We start from the raw sequence: 20,094 nt of genomic DNA on the forward strand, positions 1-20,094 counted from the left end.
CACCAATACTAACCAATAGCCATCTCAACAGTACAGTCTCATTAACTTGAATTCCACACCTTCACCCATCTTTAAAGCTGCAGGCTTACACTTTCCTGGGAATAAGCTCCACGGAACTCAACGAGAACAAACTTCTCAACAGACATGCATAGGATTCCACTGTAAGTTTTGCAAGTTTCTTTCGAAGCTTGCAGGGGAGTGTAGTGACAGGCTGCCTTCAAGAGGAAATGATTTCAGTACACTATGGCCATAAGAAATTTAACTTAAGAAGCTGAGGGGACCTCCACCTTAACTGAAGCTTTCAAAGGTTGGGTTCATGCAGAGAAACAACCTCAAAGAAACAGCCCAGGAAAATAAGACAAATATTTGATGACCGGAAGAAAATAAGCTAAATATACTTGAGCTCATCCAGACTTCTTTTTGCACCACGTTCTGCAGCTCCAGGTCCATGCTTTAAAGATCTGTGTCCAAGTGGGTTTGAGGTTTTTTCCACCTGGCACTTCCCCTGGAAAACCCGCATGTTACCACTGAATCGGAGCAAATGGTAAATTGTAGAAAACCCAGTTGCCATATGCTCTGATTCAGTGGTAAAATGCAGATTTTCCTGGGGAAAGCATTTGGGGGAAAAACAACACTGAGCTTTAAAGCCCAGACCTGTGCCTAGAAACGAGGCATGAAAGGAAATCTGGATGAGCGCTGAGTGACATTAGAAAATACTATTTCCAGGCAAGATTGGTACAAATATGCTATTTATACATGTTTTTTAAGGCACAGCTTGCAAGGTTATGAGTCAGGTGGCTTTTGGTTTCAGTTAAAAGTGTTTTGTTTACACTTCAACCCGAATGGTGGTATGGGGAGGTGGCACTACTAATGTATTTTATTCGGTTTTGACTTGTTGCTTTTTAATGCTGAATAGAGACTAAAGTAATATTTGTGCTGAAAACTATGTTAAAACCATAAGAAAAAAATGAGCAGGACTTTCATAGAACTTTCATACCCCTCCTGTTTAATTTTGCCTACTGCTTATCAACAGTATAAGCAACAAAACAATGACTATCATCACAATCAGATCCCAATGTAGTTTTAGCATGTGGTCCAAGTCCGGCAGTTTCCAGTTTCCCGTTTGCTATAGAAGAGAAGAAGAAGAAAGTATTTTCAAGGTGAAAAGCTTTGCTTTGCAAATACGACTTGCACAATAGGTATGAGCAACACCTTTCTGTATTATCCACTTTCCTCCCGGGTTACTGCTTGGTCTCAGGTTCGTGGCATGTATGCTTCATTCCTGGTGCTGTAACTATAATGTAACTATAACATCCTGATCCTATGTTGCAGGTCCTCCCCTCATCAGCTTTGCTCAGCTCCATAAGGGTGACTTTGACAGAAGGACCTACAACAGGCATAGGCAAACTCGGCCCTCCATATGTTTTTGGGACTACAACTCCCATCATCCCTAGCTAACAGGACCAGTGGTCAGGGATGATGGGAATTGTAGTCTCAAAACATCTGGAGGGCCGAGTTTGCCTATGCCTGACCTACAACATGGACAAATCCTCATGTGGCTCAGGATTTGGGTTCTTACCCCAAAGAGCAGAGAAAAGAGTTGAGCTACAACGGCATTCACCGAATGATCTTAATTTTAGACTGCGTCCTTTCTTCAAGTGAAGGACAGTTTAAGAATAAAAGAGGCATACACGCCTTACCAAATAAAGGACCCTATGCCATTTGTAGTCAGGTTCTAGAGTTCTATCAACACAGAGCATTTTCACGACATCATGGTTTCAATATACACTGCAAAAAATGCTGAGATACGATTCTGCCCACCAGTTTGTTTTGGTACCCGGGAATAACCTGAACAAGTGTGCATCCACAAAAAAAGAAGAAGAAAAGGCTTCTGTTCATGGGGGTGGACATGGAGGACTGTTTAAATGCCAAACTATTTTGCTATGTGGGAGGGAGTCCCTGGCATTCGTACAGTATACACCGCCTTCCATTTTTGTCCTCTTCCTCCAGATTTGGGTGCGGGGGGGAATCTGTACACCAATAGATAGGTGGAAGGCTCCAGTTTTTCTGGGAGAAGTTCCTCTCATGACAGCTGAAAGTTTCTTCAAGTAACACCTCCTCCTCCAAAATGGTGGAAGTTAAAAGAACTGCTACCTAACCATAACCCCTAACACTAACCACTAACCCTCAGCCTCACCCTAACTGCTGATCTTAACCCCCTAAACCCTAACACACTAACCCCAACACCAGCCCTAATCCTCACCCTAACCAACCTCTAAACTTAAACCTAACCCTTACCCTAAAACTTCTTAATCCTAACCCCCTAACCCAAACCCCAAACTTGAACCCCTAAACACAACCCTAATCCTAACCCACAGCCCTAATGACCTAACCTGTACCCCTAACCCTAACCACTAATCCTAATGCTAACCCTTACCCCTAACCAAACCCTAAACCTAACTGTAACTGTAACCCCAACACACTAATCCAACCCTCTAACCCTACCCCAACCCAACTGTAACCCCAACCCTCACCCTAAACCTAACCCTACCCAATCCTAAACCTAACAATAAGCCTAAGCCAATCCTAACCCTAGTTTAGGAATTTGGTTTAGGGGTTCAGGGGTTTGGTTTAGGGGTTTGGGGTTCAGGTTTTGAGCATTAGATTTAGGGCTTCAGGGCTGGGGTTTAGGGTTTGGGAAGAAAGTATGAAAAGTTAGAGTCCCACTCAAGGAATGGCAAAGATTGCCATTAGGCTTAGTAGAAATACATTTAGATTTGCACATCTAGCCCCACTTTCAAGATTTGATACTTAAAATCACACTTCTGTGAATTATACAGGAGGATTTCAGTTTCGTATGGATTCTGCATCTGAGGAAGTCGCTCCAGTGTGAAATTTCAATTAGCAACAACATTTGCATGTTGGGAGCACGTTAGGTGCCCTGAATCTTAAAAACTGGTCTAAGAGCATTCTAGGTTTGACAACTACAATGACTACAAATAAGAGTGAAGTGCAATTTCACAAAGAGGGTATCTTGGAATAGCAGACCCTAATCAAATTACAAGAGGTTAAGTTTGTGTAAATCACACTTACCTGGAGAAGCTGAAGATCTGTGAACAAGTGCATCACTTCTAGTCTTATATATGCTAGGAACACTGGTATGAAAGCATCTGTGCTTGTCTCAGCTGCCAGGTCATACCACCTTCTAGCTAAGTGTATATCCTAAAGATAGAAAGTCATTTCTAAAATTTGCAAGGGCTTTATGAAATATCCATGGTTAAGGCACCTTCCAGTAGCAATGTCATTGTGGCGCTCTCAAAATCATTTTGATTATCATGGTAAGGGCCAATCAAGATTGTCAAATTCTATTGACTGAATCAGAATTCTTGCTTGTATGCATAGATTGCATGCTTTAGCATAAAGCCTTGGGGTGATTTACTATATTGTAAGCAGCAGTCAGCCTAGAAAACTAGCGAGGAAAAGAATCACTATTTCCTCAAAGGTAGTTTAAAAGCATATCTCAAGATCCAAAGAACTGCAGGTAGTGACCCCTTTTTGCATAGATGTTTGTCAGCAACCCCTTCCAACAGCATCTCTGAGCAAAACCAAACACTGTCTTCTGGGGGGAAATATTTTTGCATTCAGGGTGCAGAACCACTTTACACTTGTGCATGGCATGAATAATGTGGAGCTAAGCCACTGGGTCATTTGTAGTTCCACTTGTTAAATAAGACTAACATATTCCACCAATTGTAGTGTTATAGTCCATTAATAATGGTGGAAATTCTCATAATCTACTGACTTCTCAATTATTTAGCTTTTCTGAGCTGTGCTGGTTATCCTGCTGTCGCAGTAGAAGAACATATTCAGTGTCTTCATTGTTCCTAATATACTGATGTGTTGGTCAATATTTAGTCAATACTTGCATCAACTGACCACATTTTTGGACAGGTCAAGTACCCTGCCCAAATGAAAATTCTGTGTCCCACCTTGGTTCTTTAACTAGAATATTCACAATAACCAAAGTTTACTTGCAGAGCTAATGTTTGATGCAGCACCAGACATAGATTATGTTACCTTAGGAATGCCTAAACCATATTCATACATATATGCCAGATTGAACATGGCTTGAGCACTCTGTTGATTAGCAGCAAGGTTGTAATGAACCGCAGCTGTCAAGTAATCTCTCTTTATTCCGAAACCATAGAAGTGATAATCTCCCGTTTTAACTCTGGCAAATATATTGCCTGCAAGACAAATAGGTGAAAAAATGTTATGATTATGATTGCTTTTGTGACTGTTATTTATAATATCCCGCACCTATCAATCCAAGGTGGTAGAGGAAGAATTATTGGTCATTGTCATTTGTGCCACCAGTTCTGAAGGTGGTTCTGAAAAGCGCAATTCAAACAAAGTGGCCTCCCTCCGAAAGAGGTTTCTGTGCATGTGTACAAAGACACTGGACCACATATGATACCTGCTTCTCCATCACTAGTGTTGACTTACTCTGTTTTCAGGCTCTTGGCTGGATCCCAGCTATTATGATCACAAGCATTTATTAGAAATGTTTCTTAGGCTACCTGCCAATAAAACTTGTGAGCCAGCTTACAATGCAGTAATCCAATTAGATAAGACAGAGAGACTGTGATACATAGATAAAACAGCACTTGAAAACTAACCATAACAGAACAGTTATAACAAGCCTACACTCACCTTGAGACAAAAAATAAAAGTCTGGAACTGCAATTATTTGAGAATCGGTGCCAGATTACTAGCTCTCAGAGCCCATGTTGCAATAAATACAAATGGTGCTATATTCTCACCTCTTTGTAACTGGGGTAGTTCTGAAGAAGAGGCCTCATAAAGGAAGCTCTTCTAGGGACTTCCCCTGCATGCAAAGACAGGCTCTGGCAGATTGATCGGATGTGACCATTAGTGGGTCCAACAGTCAAGAAAGCAGTTTCTGCACGAGCTGTAGAGGCGCAGGCGGGGCTCATCCACCTGGGGAGGTAGCCCATCTCGGAGAAGGAAAACTCTGAACCAAACCTCCATTGTCTTGCAGGTGTACTTGTCTATGAGAAAGACTTCAGGAGTAAACCTCAAGGAACAATCCATATCCACTGCTTTATGAGACTTCTTTGGGAGAAGTCCAAAAAGTACCATTTTTTCGCTCTATAGGACACACTATACCCCCTCCAAAAATTAAGGGGAAGTGTGTGTGCGTCCTATGGAGCGAATGCAGGTTCCTTGGCTTCAGTGATAGCAACGCGAAGCCTCCGAAGCGCAGAGGGAGCGCTCCCACCGCGCTCTGGTGGCTGCGTGTTGCTTTCGCTGAAGCCTGGAGAGCGAGAGGGGTCAGTGCACACCGACCCCTCTCGCTCTCCAGGCTTCAGGGATAGCTGCCTGAAGCCTTTGGAGTGCAGCGGGAAGTCGCGCTGCACTCCGAAGGCTTTGGGTTCCTTTTGCTGAAGCCGGGAGAGCAAGACTCTCCTGGCTTCAGCAGAGAGGGAGAGCTGCGCAGCGCCCCTTCAGCGAAGCAGGAGGAGAAATGGAAGGAGCTCCGTTTCTCCTGCCGCTTTGCTGTAGGGGCGCTGAGCAGAGAGGGGGAGATTTTTTCCCCTCCTTTTCTCCCTCTCTAAAACTGTTGGCCCGGTCTTATTCAACATCTTTATCAACGACTTGGATGATGGACTCAAGGGCATCCTGATCAAATTTGCAGATGACACCAAACTGGGAGGGGTGGCTAACACCCCAGAGGACAGGATCACACTTCAAAACGACCTTGACAGATTAGAGAACTGGGCCAAAACAAACAAGATGAATTTTAACAGGGAGAAATGTAAAGTATTGCACTTGGGCAAAAAAAAATGAGAGGCACAAATACAAGATGGGTGACACCTGGCTTGAGAGTAGTACATGTGAAAAGGATCTAGGAGTCTTGGTTGACCACAAACTTGACATGAGCCAACAGTGTGACGCGGCAGCTAAAAAAGCCAATGCAATTCTGGGCTGCATCAATAGGAGTATAGCATCTAGATCAAGGGAAGTAATAGTGCCACTGTATTCTGCTCTGGTCAGACCTCACCTGGAGTACTGTGTCCAGTTCTGGGCACCACAGTTCAAGAAGGACACTGACAAACTGGAACGTGTCCAGAGGAGGGCAACCAAAATGGTCAAAGGCCTGGAAACGATGCCTTATGAGGAACGGCTAAGGGAGCTGGGCATGTTTAGCCTGGAGAAGAGGAGGTTAAGGGGTGATATGATAGCCATGTTCAAATATATAAAAGGATGTCACATAGAGGAGGGAGAAAGGTTGTTTTCTGCTGCTCCAGAGAAGCGGACACGGAGCAATGGATCCAAACTACAAGAAAGAAGATTCCACCTAAACATTAGGAAGAACTTCCTGACAGTAAGAGCTGTTCGACAGTGGAATTTGCTGCCAAGGAGTGTGGTGGAGTCTCCTACTTTGGAGGTCTTTAAGCAGAGGCTTGACAACCATATGTCAGGAGTGCTCTGATGGTGTTTCCTGCTTGGCAGGGGGTTGGACTCGATGGCCCTTGTGGTCTATTCCAACTCTATGATTCTATGATTCTATGATTCTAAAACAAGGTGCGTCCTATGTTCGGGTGCGAAAATATAGAGCGAAAAATACGGTATACCCTAAACAAATCCAGAGTAGAATGGCATCTTGTATGTTTCCTTCTGGCAGCTCCTGGAGCCAAGCTAGTGCCAGATGTATTGCTTTCCTTTCCTTTGGATCACATCAGTGAGGCCAAGAGAGGAGTCTTGTCATTTGGACAGCACAGGACCTCCACACACACTGCCCAGGTTTGGCAGAACAACAGTACTCAAGACTTTACAGCACTGAAGTGTGAATGAAGTACATATTTTAATTCTTTTCCCTCTCCTGCTTCCTATAAAATCTTATAAATTGTAATTATTATTGATACAAAATACCTTTTCCTTATGGTCACCAATTTAAGCAATACATGTTATTACACATCATTTGACACAACTTTGTTAATATATTCTGAAACTTTTATCTCAGTATTTATTGTTATGAACATGAAATTTATTACGGTCAGAGTCCAGCTTGAGAAACACATTTATTGTTATGTAATTGTTGCATGTCAAATGCTCTAATAAAGATAGGTAAAGGTAAAGGATCCCTGGACAGTTAAGTCCAGTCAAAGGCGACTACAGGGTTGTGGCGCTCATCTCGCTTCAGGCCAAGGGAGCCGGTGTTTGTCCACAGAAGATTTCCGGATCATGTGACCAGCATGACTAAACTGCTTCTGGCTGTGCCACAAACCAGAGCGCACAGAAATGCCGTTGACCTTCCCGCCACAGCGGTACCTATTTATTGATTTGCACGGGTGTGTTTTCAAACTGCTAAGTTGGCAGAAACTGGGACAGAGCAACGTGAGCTCACCCCGCTGTGCGGATTCGAACTGCCGACCTTCCAATCAGCAAGCCCAAGAGGCTCGGTGGTTTAGACCACAGTGCCACCCGCTCCCAAAGATATATCCCAATGCAAACTAACAGTTTAAAGAGGAAAATGAGTAAAAACTATATTGCCAAGAATTGACGCCAGATGAATCTCCCTGTAAATGGCATAAGACACTCTAGGCAGTCACTCAGTCACCACCTGCTTATCTTTAGGCAGAGGAGGAGGACATGGGAAAGGGTCTGTGGTCATTCCTAGGTCTGCTTAAGGACTAGTGGAGGACAGACTGCTGCTTTTCTATAGTGCAGTGGAGACTCTGGTCAATGCAAAGATCTAGTGGTCTTTAGGATTGCGGAATCAGAATGATGCTGGCAGTGTGACAGTAAACTGCATTTGTTCTGAAAATGTTCCTCTTTTGTTTTAACAGGATTGTTTGCACACTTTGAATCCCCAAACCGCAGGGATCGAGTAGGTTACAAATTTTAGTCAAATGAAAATGGCAATTGGCTTTGGGAATACTTTGCCCTTCTATTAAAATATTTGATGGTAATTCAGGTATGTCATTTGGTGACATGGTTCTAGGACCTGGAACGAGGATGCCCTTGTTCAGATTTGCTGGCTAGTCTTTAATAGAATTGTCAAGGCTAAAGCATTATTCTATCATTAAACCTACCCGTCCTGGTTAAGGAAGTACTCTAAAGAAAAACCGAGATCAAAGAAATGCTGAAATCTAAGTTCCCCATTGTGAGTCTCAAGAAATGGACAGGCTGGGATGAATTATGTCCAAGGAAGTGAGGCAAGCTGAGAGCACTCTTCATTCTGACATCTTAGAAAATTCAGTCACCTTCAGGGCATGGAGGACAAGGCATAGCTAGTTGATTTGCTTGAGCAGAAATTAAAGGTTCATGGTAGCTAAGTCTTTACTGCTCAGTGAGTTTACTTCTGTGCCCCAAACATCACGTAGAGACTTTGATAGGCATGTCAAAGAACTGAAAAAATAATTAGCTTGAACGAGCATGAGGTTGCATTTTTCAAATTATCCTTCCTTTTCTCTGACAGAATGTATGGCTCATATGAAATAGCAATGAAGCGAAATTGTTTAAACCATTCATTGCTTCTTTATATGTAACAAAATTAAGTAGAGGGTAATAAAAAAAAGTGAGATTGGTTGGGAATAAAGATAGCTAGGTTGGTGGGGGGATGCCTATTCTTGAAGATCACTTAACGTTCTATCGTCATAGGAATTATATTTGTTATTATTAATTATTAAATTTGTATACCACCCTTCATCCAAAAATCACAGGGAGGTTCACAACATAAAAATACAAAATGAGAACACAAAATACATAATAAAAGCAAAAACAAAGCAATAACCCCACTATAGAGATTGATGTAGCAAGGCCATGTAAAAGGAACAAGGTAACAATTAATATGCACATCATTCATTTTTTTACATTTTGTTATTCAGTACTTTATAAGAAATGCCTGTGGGATTGCCATCTCAATGAATTAAGTGGAGGGGAAGGAAAATAATATTTAAATATTTTGTAACAGTGATTTTTGTTGCAACAGTCGGTATTGTTGCATGAATGTAATATTTTCTTCCTATTTAACTGCAAGAGCCAAAATGGGGGGAAATATCATACTAATAAGAGTGGACAGCTAGGCACAGGTTATTTTTAACTCTGTTCATACCTTGATTTGCAGCCCGCTTCCATAAAAGAAGAGCCAATGGATATATCTGCTCTCGGTGGAGAAGTTTAACGTTTTCTGTAACAAAATATTAGCATCATTTGTCTTAACACAATCACCGTGTTAAAGAATGCAAGTAGGCAGCATAAGATAAAGTTTCCCTTACCAGATTCCATAATGTGAGCTGAATTGCACTGAGCTACTTCATAGCCCATTTCTGCTAGAAGTGCATATTGAACAAGAGATGAATCAACATTGCCAGTCTGGTAAGCAAAGTGTGCTGTCAGGAATTTGTCTGACCATCTCCCCAATTCACATACGGTTCTGTAAAGCTAAATAGCAAAAAAAGGACAGACATTAAACACATACAAAGAACACCAGAAGTTTGTAATTAACTTTGCCTTAACAGCAGGCTTAATGGAAGAAAAGAAGATTAAATGGAGACAGTAGACAGGGCAGTGGTTTTAAACGGATGCCACCAATGTGGGCACAACGCTTCAGGTGGCAGTCCTAGGCATACTTACCTGGGAGTAAGCCCCCTGAAAACAATGGGACTTCTGAGTTTCTGAGGAAAAAAATCCATAGGTTTGCACTATAAAACAAGTTCAGCATGTGTTGTGCTTAAATCTCCTTTGAAATCAATGCAATGTGCATAGCTTTGGCTGGATTGTGTCTCATGTGTGTAATGTTTGCAAAACATTTCTTCACGCTAAGGACACAAATGCCATGAGGAGATGCAAAAAAAAAAAAAAAAGTAGAATTAATTCATCTACAGACTAGCAACTACCCAAAATCTTAATATTTTGTAGCCTCTTTGATAGAAACCTAACTTTGGAAGGTGGGGGTAATAGATGCCAGTGGAAGATTTTTTTGCTAAGTCTAAGCGCAAAGAGTCTCATGAGAAGAGAAGACTCGCTGGAAAAGACCCTGATGTTGGGAAAGATTGAGGGCACAAGGAGAAGGGGACGACAGAGGATGGGATGGTTGGACAGTGTTCTCAAAGCTACCAACATGAGTTTGACCAAACTGCGGGAGGCAGTGGAAGACAGGAGTGCCTGGCATGCTCTGGTCCATGGGGTCCCAAAGAGTCGGACACGACTAAACAACAAGCGTAAGAGAACATGTTTGCCATGGTTGTGGTTGGGCAGAAAAAAACATAAACTTTTCCTCCCCACACACTGTAGTCCTGATGCAATTTTGGCCCCCATGTCTGAATTTCAAGAAAGAAAACTCCTGGAATGTTTTTGAGCTATTCATTTGACATAAAGTGTAGTTTGACTCTGTATCTATTGCTACTGGGTGGTTGTTGTCTTTGGACAGCTGTTGATATTGGATGAGAACAACCATCAACATTAATATCTCAAAGGGCAGACTCTCAAACAGGGCATTACTTACTTTAACAGCATTTTGGCATGACCTGAAAGCTCCCATTCCCGTAGCGTACATTTCAGCCAAGTGATAAACAGCAAGGGGTTGCCCGTTTTGAGATGCCAAGTAAAAATATTGGAAGGCAAGTTTGTAATCTCTCTTGACTCCAGAGCCATCTGCAATGAAATATGATTTGGATTTTCATCGAAAATTAGGTAACTGAACCATGGGAGCCTTGACAAAAGGAAGAACTGTGCCCAGGGACTTACTGTGATACATAAGGCCCAGCTGAAATTGGGCCTGGGCATATCCCTTCTCTGCTGCTTTATGAAAGTATTTAAAAGCTTCACTGTGATTCTGAAAGGGAAACAAACTTATTGAGAGGTCAAGAAATTAGTTTCTGGTTTTGTGGAACACTGATCGTGGACCGCAGCTCAGAAGAAGTTGCAGCTGCATTATGAGAAGCGGTACTGATAACTTGCGGCACAATCCTGTACTTGAGATCTGTCGGCTGAGGGGTCATGAGACGTAGCACTAAGTCCCACTATGACAACAGAGCACAAGGTACACAAAGACCCTGGCGGAACAGCCCCTGTGGTAAGCCATTTATTGGTCTGTGCAATGCGCCTCCTCATTGGCTCAGAGGTGCTTGAAGGTAGAAACCCCTCCCCACCTTGACTACTGTGTGGTGGTATCCTAGGACCCCTTGCATGGAAAACATAAAACCTATGTTTTAATTTTGGGGTGTTAAAACCACATTAGGCCAAGCGTCCTATGGTTTTATTGGCTTTTTTATTATGAAAAAGCTCTGATACACTGAAGACTTACCCGTGGAAGACCTTTACCACGTAAATAAATAAGTCCAAGCCCCCATAGTCCAATGGAATTGCCCTAAATAACATATTGAGAATGTTTCATTTAGACATAAGAATAAGTTGCCCACTCTATGAAAAGAACCTATAAAGAATCACTGTAATTGTGTGCCTTAGTGTCAATTATAATTATTTACTGATTATATTTCTTGCTTGTTAACCAAGAGACAAATGTCTCCTTCGCCATATCTCCTCTGGACATTGTGTCACACCAAGTTATTCACATAACCCTGGTATGAGCAATAAATGATTTAAAGGTAAAGGGAACCCTGACCATTAGGTCCAGTAGCGGATGACTCTGGGGTTGCGGCACTCATCTCACTTTATTGGCTGAGGGAGCCGGCGTACAGCTTCTGGGTCATGTGGCTAGCATGACTAAGCTGCTTCTGGCGAACCAGAGTAGCACATGGAAATACCATTTACCTTCCTGCCAGAGCGGTACCTATTTATCTACTTGCACTTTGATGTGCTTTCAAACTGCTAGGTTGGCAGAAGCAGGGACCGGGCAACAGGAGCTCGGACGACCTAAATGAAGCATTTTGTTACACAGTTGTGATTATTAATGCAATCTTATGCAACTCTACTCATTTAATTCAATTGGAACTATTTCAATTGAGTTCAATGAGTTTAATTAAGAGTAAAATCCTGCCTCCCTCCCCAAAAGAAGTTCTGATAGGTTTGCTCTGGAGGTAGTTGAAATGTTCATAAACATCAGTGTCATTATATCAACCCAGGTTGGTGTCAAAGACTTCACCAGACCCAAGTACAATACAGTATAGACAAAGAGAATATTCATTTTGTAGGACAAATGCAGTCTGAGCAAGTGTAATTTGAAGCCTACAAGTTTAATGGAAGTTTTATGGAAAAGTTCCCCTCTCCCCCAATGTTGTTCATCACGTAACCATTTTTCTATACGGCCTTTTCAGTTGCTCCTACTTATCTATTACAGTCCTTAGTGTTGAACAAGTTAGTCACCTCTTACATAGCACCAATGCATCTGGTGTTTTAAAAGATTAAATTAAAGAGGCAGATGTGAGATGCCAGCAGTCTAAAAATACAGGCAAAATGAACAGTAGGAGAGGAATGAAGGGACAATGTACTTTGACACATGACACCCTCAATATATCTACAACTTGATTCCCAATTCAATATTGATGTGATGAAATCACCATGAAGCAACACTTTCCTATAACACTTGTGGGGTCATTCTCTCTTTCAAATATAACCTTGAGTTGTTAGATCTGAAATTTACTTCATTAGTTATAACAATTCGTAATGTTTTGCACTTTTAGCACTGAAATATTTTGTTTGTTTTATATATTAGCTGCTTGATTTTTCATTTTAAAAAGGCAACCCACCTCTAAGCAGTTTACATAAAGCTGTGCAAAATATTCCATTGACTGATCCTGTTGATGTCTAAATAACAACAGGGGGCATTCCTCAGTACCAGGAAAAATATGCAAGAGATTTTTTAAATGAAAGTTCAGAGTTTAGAGCACCAGTCATGGGCACCACTGGGAGCTTCCACAGGCAGAAGGTTGACAAACCTAGTATAATAGGTTAAGGACATTTTAAAGAGCAAGTACAGAAGGTTAATCATGGTGTGGTTTGATTTAGTGCTTGGAATATATAAAGTTAAAAGTTGATTTGAAGCAGTTATTGTTGTGATCTTTAATTGTCAGATTTAACTGTATTCCTAAGAAAGGTACCCCTGCCCGTACGGGCCAGTCGTGTCCGACTCTAGGGTTGCGCGCTCATCTCGCTCAAGAGGCCGGGAGCCAGCGCTGTCTGAAGACACTTCTGGGTCACGTGGCCAGCGTGACGAGCGTATTCCTAAGAACAATGTATTAATTATAATTAATTAAAGCTGCTACTTTTTTTAGAAAAAGAAAGAAAATACAATACCTTCTCTGCCGCCATTTTGAAATACTTCAAAGCTGCAATGTTACTCTGAGGCACTGTAGCACTTCCTTCTAAATACATCTAGACAGGATTAAGAGGGGATATTTCTTCAGATGATGGTGACCATCCATGGAAATGCCTCCTCTTGCCATTAAAAATTTGCAAAACAAACGGATGTTTTCTGTTTGACTCTATGTTATGTATAGTGCTGGGCTTTCATGAGTCATTTTAAGGAAGATTTGAGGAATCTTTAGCCCTCCAATGTTACTGAACATTAACTCACAATATCTATTAGCCATGTTTGACAGGGCTGATGAGAGTTATCTATCAGCAACATCTAGAGAGCTGAAGGCTCTCTAGGTTAAGGGACCCCTGACCATTAGGTCCAGTTGTGACCGACTCTGGGGTTGCGGCGCTCATCTCGCTTTATTGGCCAAGGGAGCTGGCATACAGCTTCCGGGTCATGTGGCCAGCATGACTAAGCCACTTCTGGAGAACCAGAGCAGCGCACAGAAACGCTGTTTACCTTCCTGCCGGAGTGGTACCTATTTATCTACTTGCACGGGTGTGCTTTCGAACTGCTAGGTTGGCAGAAGCAGGGACTGAGCAACGGGCGCTCACCCCGTCACGGGGATTCGAACCGCTGACCTTCTGATCGTCAAGTCCTAGGCTCTGTGGTTTAACCCACAGTGCCACCCAGGTCCCTTGAAGGCTCTGTACTCCTGCTTTAAATATACAACTATAACACAAGCAGCTGAACACATTGTGTATTTGTTTCCAAAAGGAATACCCACAGCTTACAGTAACATAACAATTCTCTTTTTTAAAAAATACCAATACCCACTTAATAATAATTAATATTAAATTTATTACCTGCCCTTCACCTTAAGGTTCCAGGGCAGATTACAACATTACAACACACATTACAACACAATATAAAACACACTTTAAAACGACTTACAAGTAGAGAAAAAAAGTGGGTGCTAAAAATATACATCTCAAGTGTCAAAAGCAAGGACAAAGAGGTGCGTCTTGAGGAATCGCCAGAAGCTGTGGAATGAAGGTATCAGGCACAGCTCTCCGGGGAGGGAGCTCCACAACTTACAACCAGCAATGGCATGAATTTTCCATTTGCAAATTGAAAGACTCCTTCTATGCATGGAAGGCCTTTCAATCCAGTGTAGGCCCCCATTGGCAGAATGAACAGAGTGTTTTTTCTGATCCCCCTTTCCCCTCCAGTCCTCTGTGTCAAATCTTGAACTGTTCCAGTTGGTCTCTTAAGCCCTCCAGAACAGATTTTCAGGGTGCTGCAAAGGAGAAATAAGCCAAAATTGCCCCCCCCCCCCATTCTGCCAGCAGCATCTTATGGAAATTTGGAGTCCACACCACTGATTAGAAGAGAAGCACTTTTTTGTGTGTCTTGTTCTTAAGCTGACCAGGAAATGTCAAGAAATGGAAGGAGAAAAGAAATGTCAAGCTCTCCCCTCAAAAGTGTTCATGCCTCTTGAAAGTCCTCCTTAAGTTTGCCATTCTACTTTGAAGCACAACACTTCAAAGTCAATCATGATATGCCTTTGATTTTGCATGCAGAGATACAAGACAGTCAGATCCCTTTGGCCATGATCATACAGCAGAGCTTTCCAAACTGTGCGTCATGAGACGTTAGTGTGTCAGCTGCAGTGTGTAGGTGTATCACACAAATGCTCCCTGCATTCCTCCTGGGACTGGAAAGGGGTTAGTTTAACCTCCGGTTTGCTAGCTAAACTGAATTAACTGTGTTGCGAAATGATGCATGTCTAAAAAGCGCGTCTCCAACATGAAAAGTTTGGAAAGCTCTGTCATACAAGATAGGTGAGAACTGTAGTTTAATGTGGTCTTAAATGTACAACTGAAGATTGCCTCTTCCCTCCTCCAGTCTCCTCCACTCTGCTTTGACCACATCGCAAGTAGCTTGTATGTGAGAATGGCCCCAATCCACTGCAGCTGGACTCTGCTTGAATGTGAGGAAACTACAAAGGATCATAGATGGGGTCTCAAGCTAGCAAATTAATCCGAAGAAGCAAACATAGGTACCTTTCCCAGGAATGCCATACCATGTGTATTCCCTGCATTCGCTGCCTTTAGGAAATAGTAGAAGGCTTTCTAAAGAAAAAGAGCAGAATAAAGTGATGACTGATATAACAAAGTTTCCAAATCAAGGTATGCATTCTCCTGCCTTGACAACTGTTCATAGTTAGACAGGCCATATTGGATAACAATAATTCAACCTGGCATCTTTATGTTCTAGTAGTCTGTACAAACTTAGATCATATGCCCCAAATGGTATTGGGGTTCAATCCATAATGTCTCCAGGCAGGGCTGCAAATGTCAAATCTGAAACCCCTGGAGAGACACCATCCACTAGGGATGGAAGAATCTGCCCATTTGGATCTCTTAGTTGCTTATTAGCTTTTCCATCTTAAAATAATTTTTTGTCATATGAGCAGCAATTTGCAGTTTGTTTTCAAATCCCCATGAAAATTCTTCTGCATTTTAGTGTGACGTTTTTATGAAGTTTTGACTATATGTGCATTTTTGCAAGCAATTTTCCTTAATGTGATATGTTTTTGTATGTTATTTTAATGCACATTTCACCCTAATATATGCATTTTTTAAAGCACTGCTTGATTGGTGAGCTGCATTACAACTCAGATGTGTGTGAATTTCAAAGGCTGGCTGTGTGCGGGGTTTTTTTGTTTTGTTTTTAATTGTATCAGAAAGTGTGAATCTGATTAATTCAGCTTTACATGCTAGCTGAACTGAAATTTTTCCACATCCCTAGAGCTCCGAAGAGCCAACGGCTTGACCTGGTATAAGACTGCTCCCTGTGTTTGTTTGCTTTTTTAGTCCCATTTTGCTGCAAATACATAAATCTTAGGTTGCGGTCCAGAAGGGCACTCACATATGCCTACCTTTTCCTCCTTAAATAATGCTTTTCTGAAACTGCTTTAAAGAAACCCTAATTTTCTGCTGCCAAAACTCCCAAACTAAAAAAGCACTCTACACATTTGTTGCATAAATGTTTAAAAGAACACACAAACTCACACAGCTGGCATTTCTGTTTATAAAAACCTAAGCACCAGCTTCCTAAATTGGTGCTTGAACTCGGAGGAAATGAAAGACCGTGCTAGATTCTCAAAAGGATGCCTGTTTGAACAGGGGTATTACTTTGTGATCTTAAACACGCTCATTGGAACCATCCCATTCAAATCAACCAAATATACTTCTAAAATTTAAAACTGTAAGAGCACGGCTTTCATCCTTCTAATCTACCTGCACTTACAGCATGATCTCTCTCGAGTCCTTTCCTTCCGAAGAGATGCAGCTGTCCTAGATATACCTAGAAATAATTATTTTAAAAATGAATGTCTTGTATCTTTTGGAGCCAAAAGTCAATGAGCAAGAATGGCCCAATGTCACACCAGCAAACACAACAAAATTTTCCCCTTCCACCTGTTTTTTCCAAGCCTCCAGAGCAGATTTTGTATTTTGCGGGTGCACAGAAAACTGCAGGAGAGAAGAGAGGAAGGGGAAGTCCCATTCGTGCAAATGGTGTCAGAGAATAAGACTTGGGCACAGAATTTATGGCAAAGGGTCTGTGGGGGAATACTAGTCTGAAGGATTCAGCTGCCCTTCCTGGGATCTTATTTAACATTAACTTACTTTTTTAATAGAAAGGGATAAAATAACAACAAACACACAACATTTTTGGTTGGTTGGTTGATTGATTGATAATTATGTCCCACATCACAGTTAAAAAGGTGGCTAACAGCATTTTTTAACATAGAAGACCAAACAATTCAACCATTTATTTATTTTTAAGCTTCCAGAAGACATATGACTTCATCATTGTTAGATTCCCTGGGAAGCAGATCTATCAAGCAGATCCTGAAGGTGAGGGCGAATTAGGACCACAATGGGGTGGGGAGAGGGGAGAAAGAGGATTGGTGACAGCAGTTTCCATGCATTTATCACTTAATGCCACACTAATCTGCAATATTTGTAGGCTGAGGGTCAATTATAATATTCTTAGTAAAGATAGGGATTCCAGTAAATCAGGACGTCGGGAATATTGTTTGAATTCCTGAACACTACATTTAGATCTGAGGATGCAGGTGGCGCTGTGGGTTAAACCACAGAGCCTAGGACATGCCGATCAAAAGGTCAGCGGTTCAAATCCCTGCGACAGGGTGAGCTCCCGTTGCCCGGTCCCTGCTCCTGCCCACTTGGCAGTTCGAAAGCATGTCAAAGTGCAAGTAGATAAATACAGTGGTGCCTTGCAAGACGAAAAGAATCCGTTCTGTGATTCTCTTCGTCTAGCGGTTTTTTCGTCTTGCGAAGCAAGCCCATTGACGGATTAGCAGATTAGCGCTATTAGCGCTATTAGCGGCTTTTAGCGGCTTATCTGCTGATTGGATCAGCTGATAAGCGGCTTAGCGGCTTAGAAAAAGGGGGGGAAACCAGCAGGAACTCGCAAGACATTGTCGTCTTGCGAAGCAAGCCCATAGGAAATTCGTTTTGCGAAGCACCTCCAAAACGGAAAACTCTTTCATCTAGCAAGTTTTCCGTCTTGCGAGGCATTCGTCTTGTGGGGCACCACTGTAGGTACTGCTCCGTCGGGAAGGTAAACGGCGCTTCTGTGCGCTGCTCTGGTTCGCCAGAAGCGGCTTAGTCATGCTGGCCACATGTCCCGGAAGCTGTACGCCGGCTCCCTCAGCCAATAAAGCGAGACGAGCGCCGCAACCCCAGAGTCGGCCACGACTGGACCTAATGATCAGGGGTCCCTTTACCTTTACCTTTACCATTAGATCTATGCGGGCAAAGCCTTGCATCGCATAGAACAAAAACACAAAGTGGCTACATTCAGTTTAGATGCTTTAATAGAGGATTAGACAAATTGATGGATGTTAAGGCTATCAATGGATACAAAGCACAATGACTAAGGTATGTACTACCTCCACCACTGGAGGCAGTAGGTCTCTAAATACCAGTTGTGTGGAATTGCAGATGGGAAAAGGGCTGTTGTGCTCAGGTTCTGCTTTTGGGCTTCGCATGGGCAGCTGGCTGGTCACTATGAGTATAGGACAGGGACGCGGACTTATAAAAAATATTGGGGGGGCCCGGGAAAGCTCATGAATAATAAATAAGCTCATGAATATGCAAATAAAGTGGCGCCGCCTCCTCGTGAGCAAATAGGGGAGAGCGTGCTGCGCCTATTAATCAGCTCCGAAGGAAATTGGGTGGAGCTTTTGCTCGGGAGGGAGGGCAGGAGGCATGCAGCCTGACCCTGTGCATTTTGGGCTGGGGGAGGGGCGGCGATGGCGCTCTGCTGGAGGGGCGCCGGAGATTATTGGGGGGGCAGAGCCCCCCCAAACGAATTTTTGAGGGGGCTCGGGCCCCCTCAAGCCCCATGGAGTCGGCGCCTATGGTATAGGATGCTAACTAGATGGGCCTTGGACCTGATCAAGCAGGCTCTTCTTATGTCATTATAATTGCTGTTTTTATTGTTTTTGTGTTATAGCATATTTATGGATTTTAAAAAAGTGTTTCGATTGAATTATTTTATTGTGTATTTTGATGATGTGTGGATTCTAATTGATTTTATACTTGTAAACCACTTTGAAGTCAGGTAAGCAGTATTAACAAATTAATAAATAATAATAATAATAAATAGGCAAATAGAAAGGAATGTCTCTTACCTGTATCTGTGTGTCTCCTCTTTCAGCCAAAAACTTGTAGTACTGATGTACATCCCAGTCCAAGATTTCTGTATCAAAACCCAGATTTTCTGATCTTTCCATCAGCTTCACTTTTTCAACTGGCTTATCTTCATTTTCTTCTAATTTGCTTGCAACTAATAATAACAATAATAAATTCCAAGTAACACAAATCAGAACAACCGCTTCCTACAATCTGAGAAGATTTCATTTTTCCTTTCCATGATGTAGTCATTCATTTAATTTAATTGCATTAGCATACAGCCATAGCAAAATAGTCAATGTAGTACCCTCCAGATGTTCTGAACAACAACTTCCATCACTCTTGACATTGGTCATGCTAGGTCACCTTAAACACAGTGATGGAGGAGGCAGGTCCAGTCTACTTGCCCCACCACCCTCACACATGTATTTACAGTTCCCTAATCGTAATGCCTGCATATGGCTTCGGTTAACTTGCTTTGTCACTTGGGACTGTATTTTAGTACAAATAAACATGACAAGAAGAGTTTGGATTTGATATCCTGCTTTATCACTACCCTAAGGAGTCTCAAAGCGGCTAACAATCTCCTTTTCCTTCCTCCCCCACAACAAACACTCTGTGAGGTGAGAGGGGCTGAGAGACTTCACAGAAGTGTGACTAGCCCAAGGTCACCCAGCAGCTGCATGTGGAGGAGCGGAGACGCGAACCCGGTTCCCCAGATTACGAGTCTACCGCTCTTAACCACTACACCACACTGGCTCTTTTGTTAGACATGTAACTGGATTCCTGGGATTAGGGTCGGCCCACCCGTGAGGCAAGGTGATGTGACTGCCTCAGGCAGCAGGATCCACAGGGGCAGCAGATTTGACGTCCAAGGAAGGCATCGTCTGCTGCTACTGCCAGTGCCATAGTGGCAGCATCAGCTGCAGCTTGCTCCTTGGAGGCCAGATCTCCTGTGTCCTTGGCTGCCTCCCCCAGTGCTGCCTCTGCAGTGGCCTCTTGGTGAAAAGGGGGTGCTGTTGGTCCCCCTCAACCTTCGTTCTCAAGGTAGACCTTTATTCCCCCCTTGTTCCT

The 20,094-nt window shown here is 42.5% G+C and overlaps 1 protein-coding gene across 7 annotated transcripts in view; it reads right to left on the bottom strand.

Moving 5' to 3' along the window:
- Positions 1–989: 989 nt before the first annotated feature.
- The window catches only part of SEL1L2 (SEL1L2 adaptor subunit of SYVN1 ubiquitin ligase), a 42,962-nt gene continuing 23,857 nt past the window's right edge, over positions 990–20,094 (bottom strand). Inside the window, exons 9-20 of one of the 7 annotated variants that reach the window (XM_081189109.1) lie at positions 19,020–19,174; positions 16,604–16,660; positions 15,355–15,423; positions 13,285–13,362; positions 11,336–11,398; positions 10,777–10,864; positions 10,535–10,683; positions 9,306–9,471; positions 9,143–9,217; positions 4,078–4,247; positions 3,094–3,222; positions 990–1,126 (exon numbers count right to left, since the gene is read on the bottom strand). In XM_081189109.1, the coding sequence (XP_081045235.1) occupies positions 1,007–1,126; positions 3,094–3,222; positions 4,078–4,247; positions 9,143–9,217; positions 9,306–9,471; positions 10,535–10,683; positions 10,777–10,864; positions 11,336–11,398; positions 13,285–13,362; positions 15,355–15,423; positions 16,604–16,660; positions 19,020–19,174 (1,319 nt within the window). In that variant the 3' untranslated portion in view covers positions 990–1,006. The remainder of the gene's footprint in view (positions 1,127–3,093; positions 3,223–4,077; positions 4,248–9,142; positions 9,218–9,305; positions 9,472–10,534; positions 10,684–10,776; positions 10,865–11,335; positions 11,399–13,284; positions 13,363–15,354; positions 15,424–16,603; positions 16,661–19,019; positions 19,175–20,094) is intronic. The other 6 variants (XM_081189111.1, XM_081189110.1, XM_081189112.1 and 3 more) reach the window with 6 other exon arrangements.

The sequence above is a fragment of the Podarcis bocagei genome, assembly GCF_964188305.1.
Source record: "Podarcis bocagei genome assembly, chromosome: 3".
Lineage (NCBI taxonomy): Eukaryota > Metazoa > Chordata > Lepidosauria > Squamata > Lacertidae > Podarcis > Podarcis bocagei.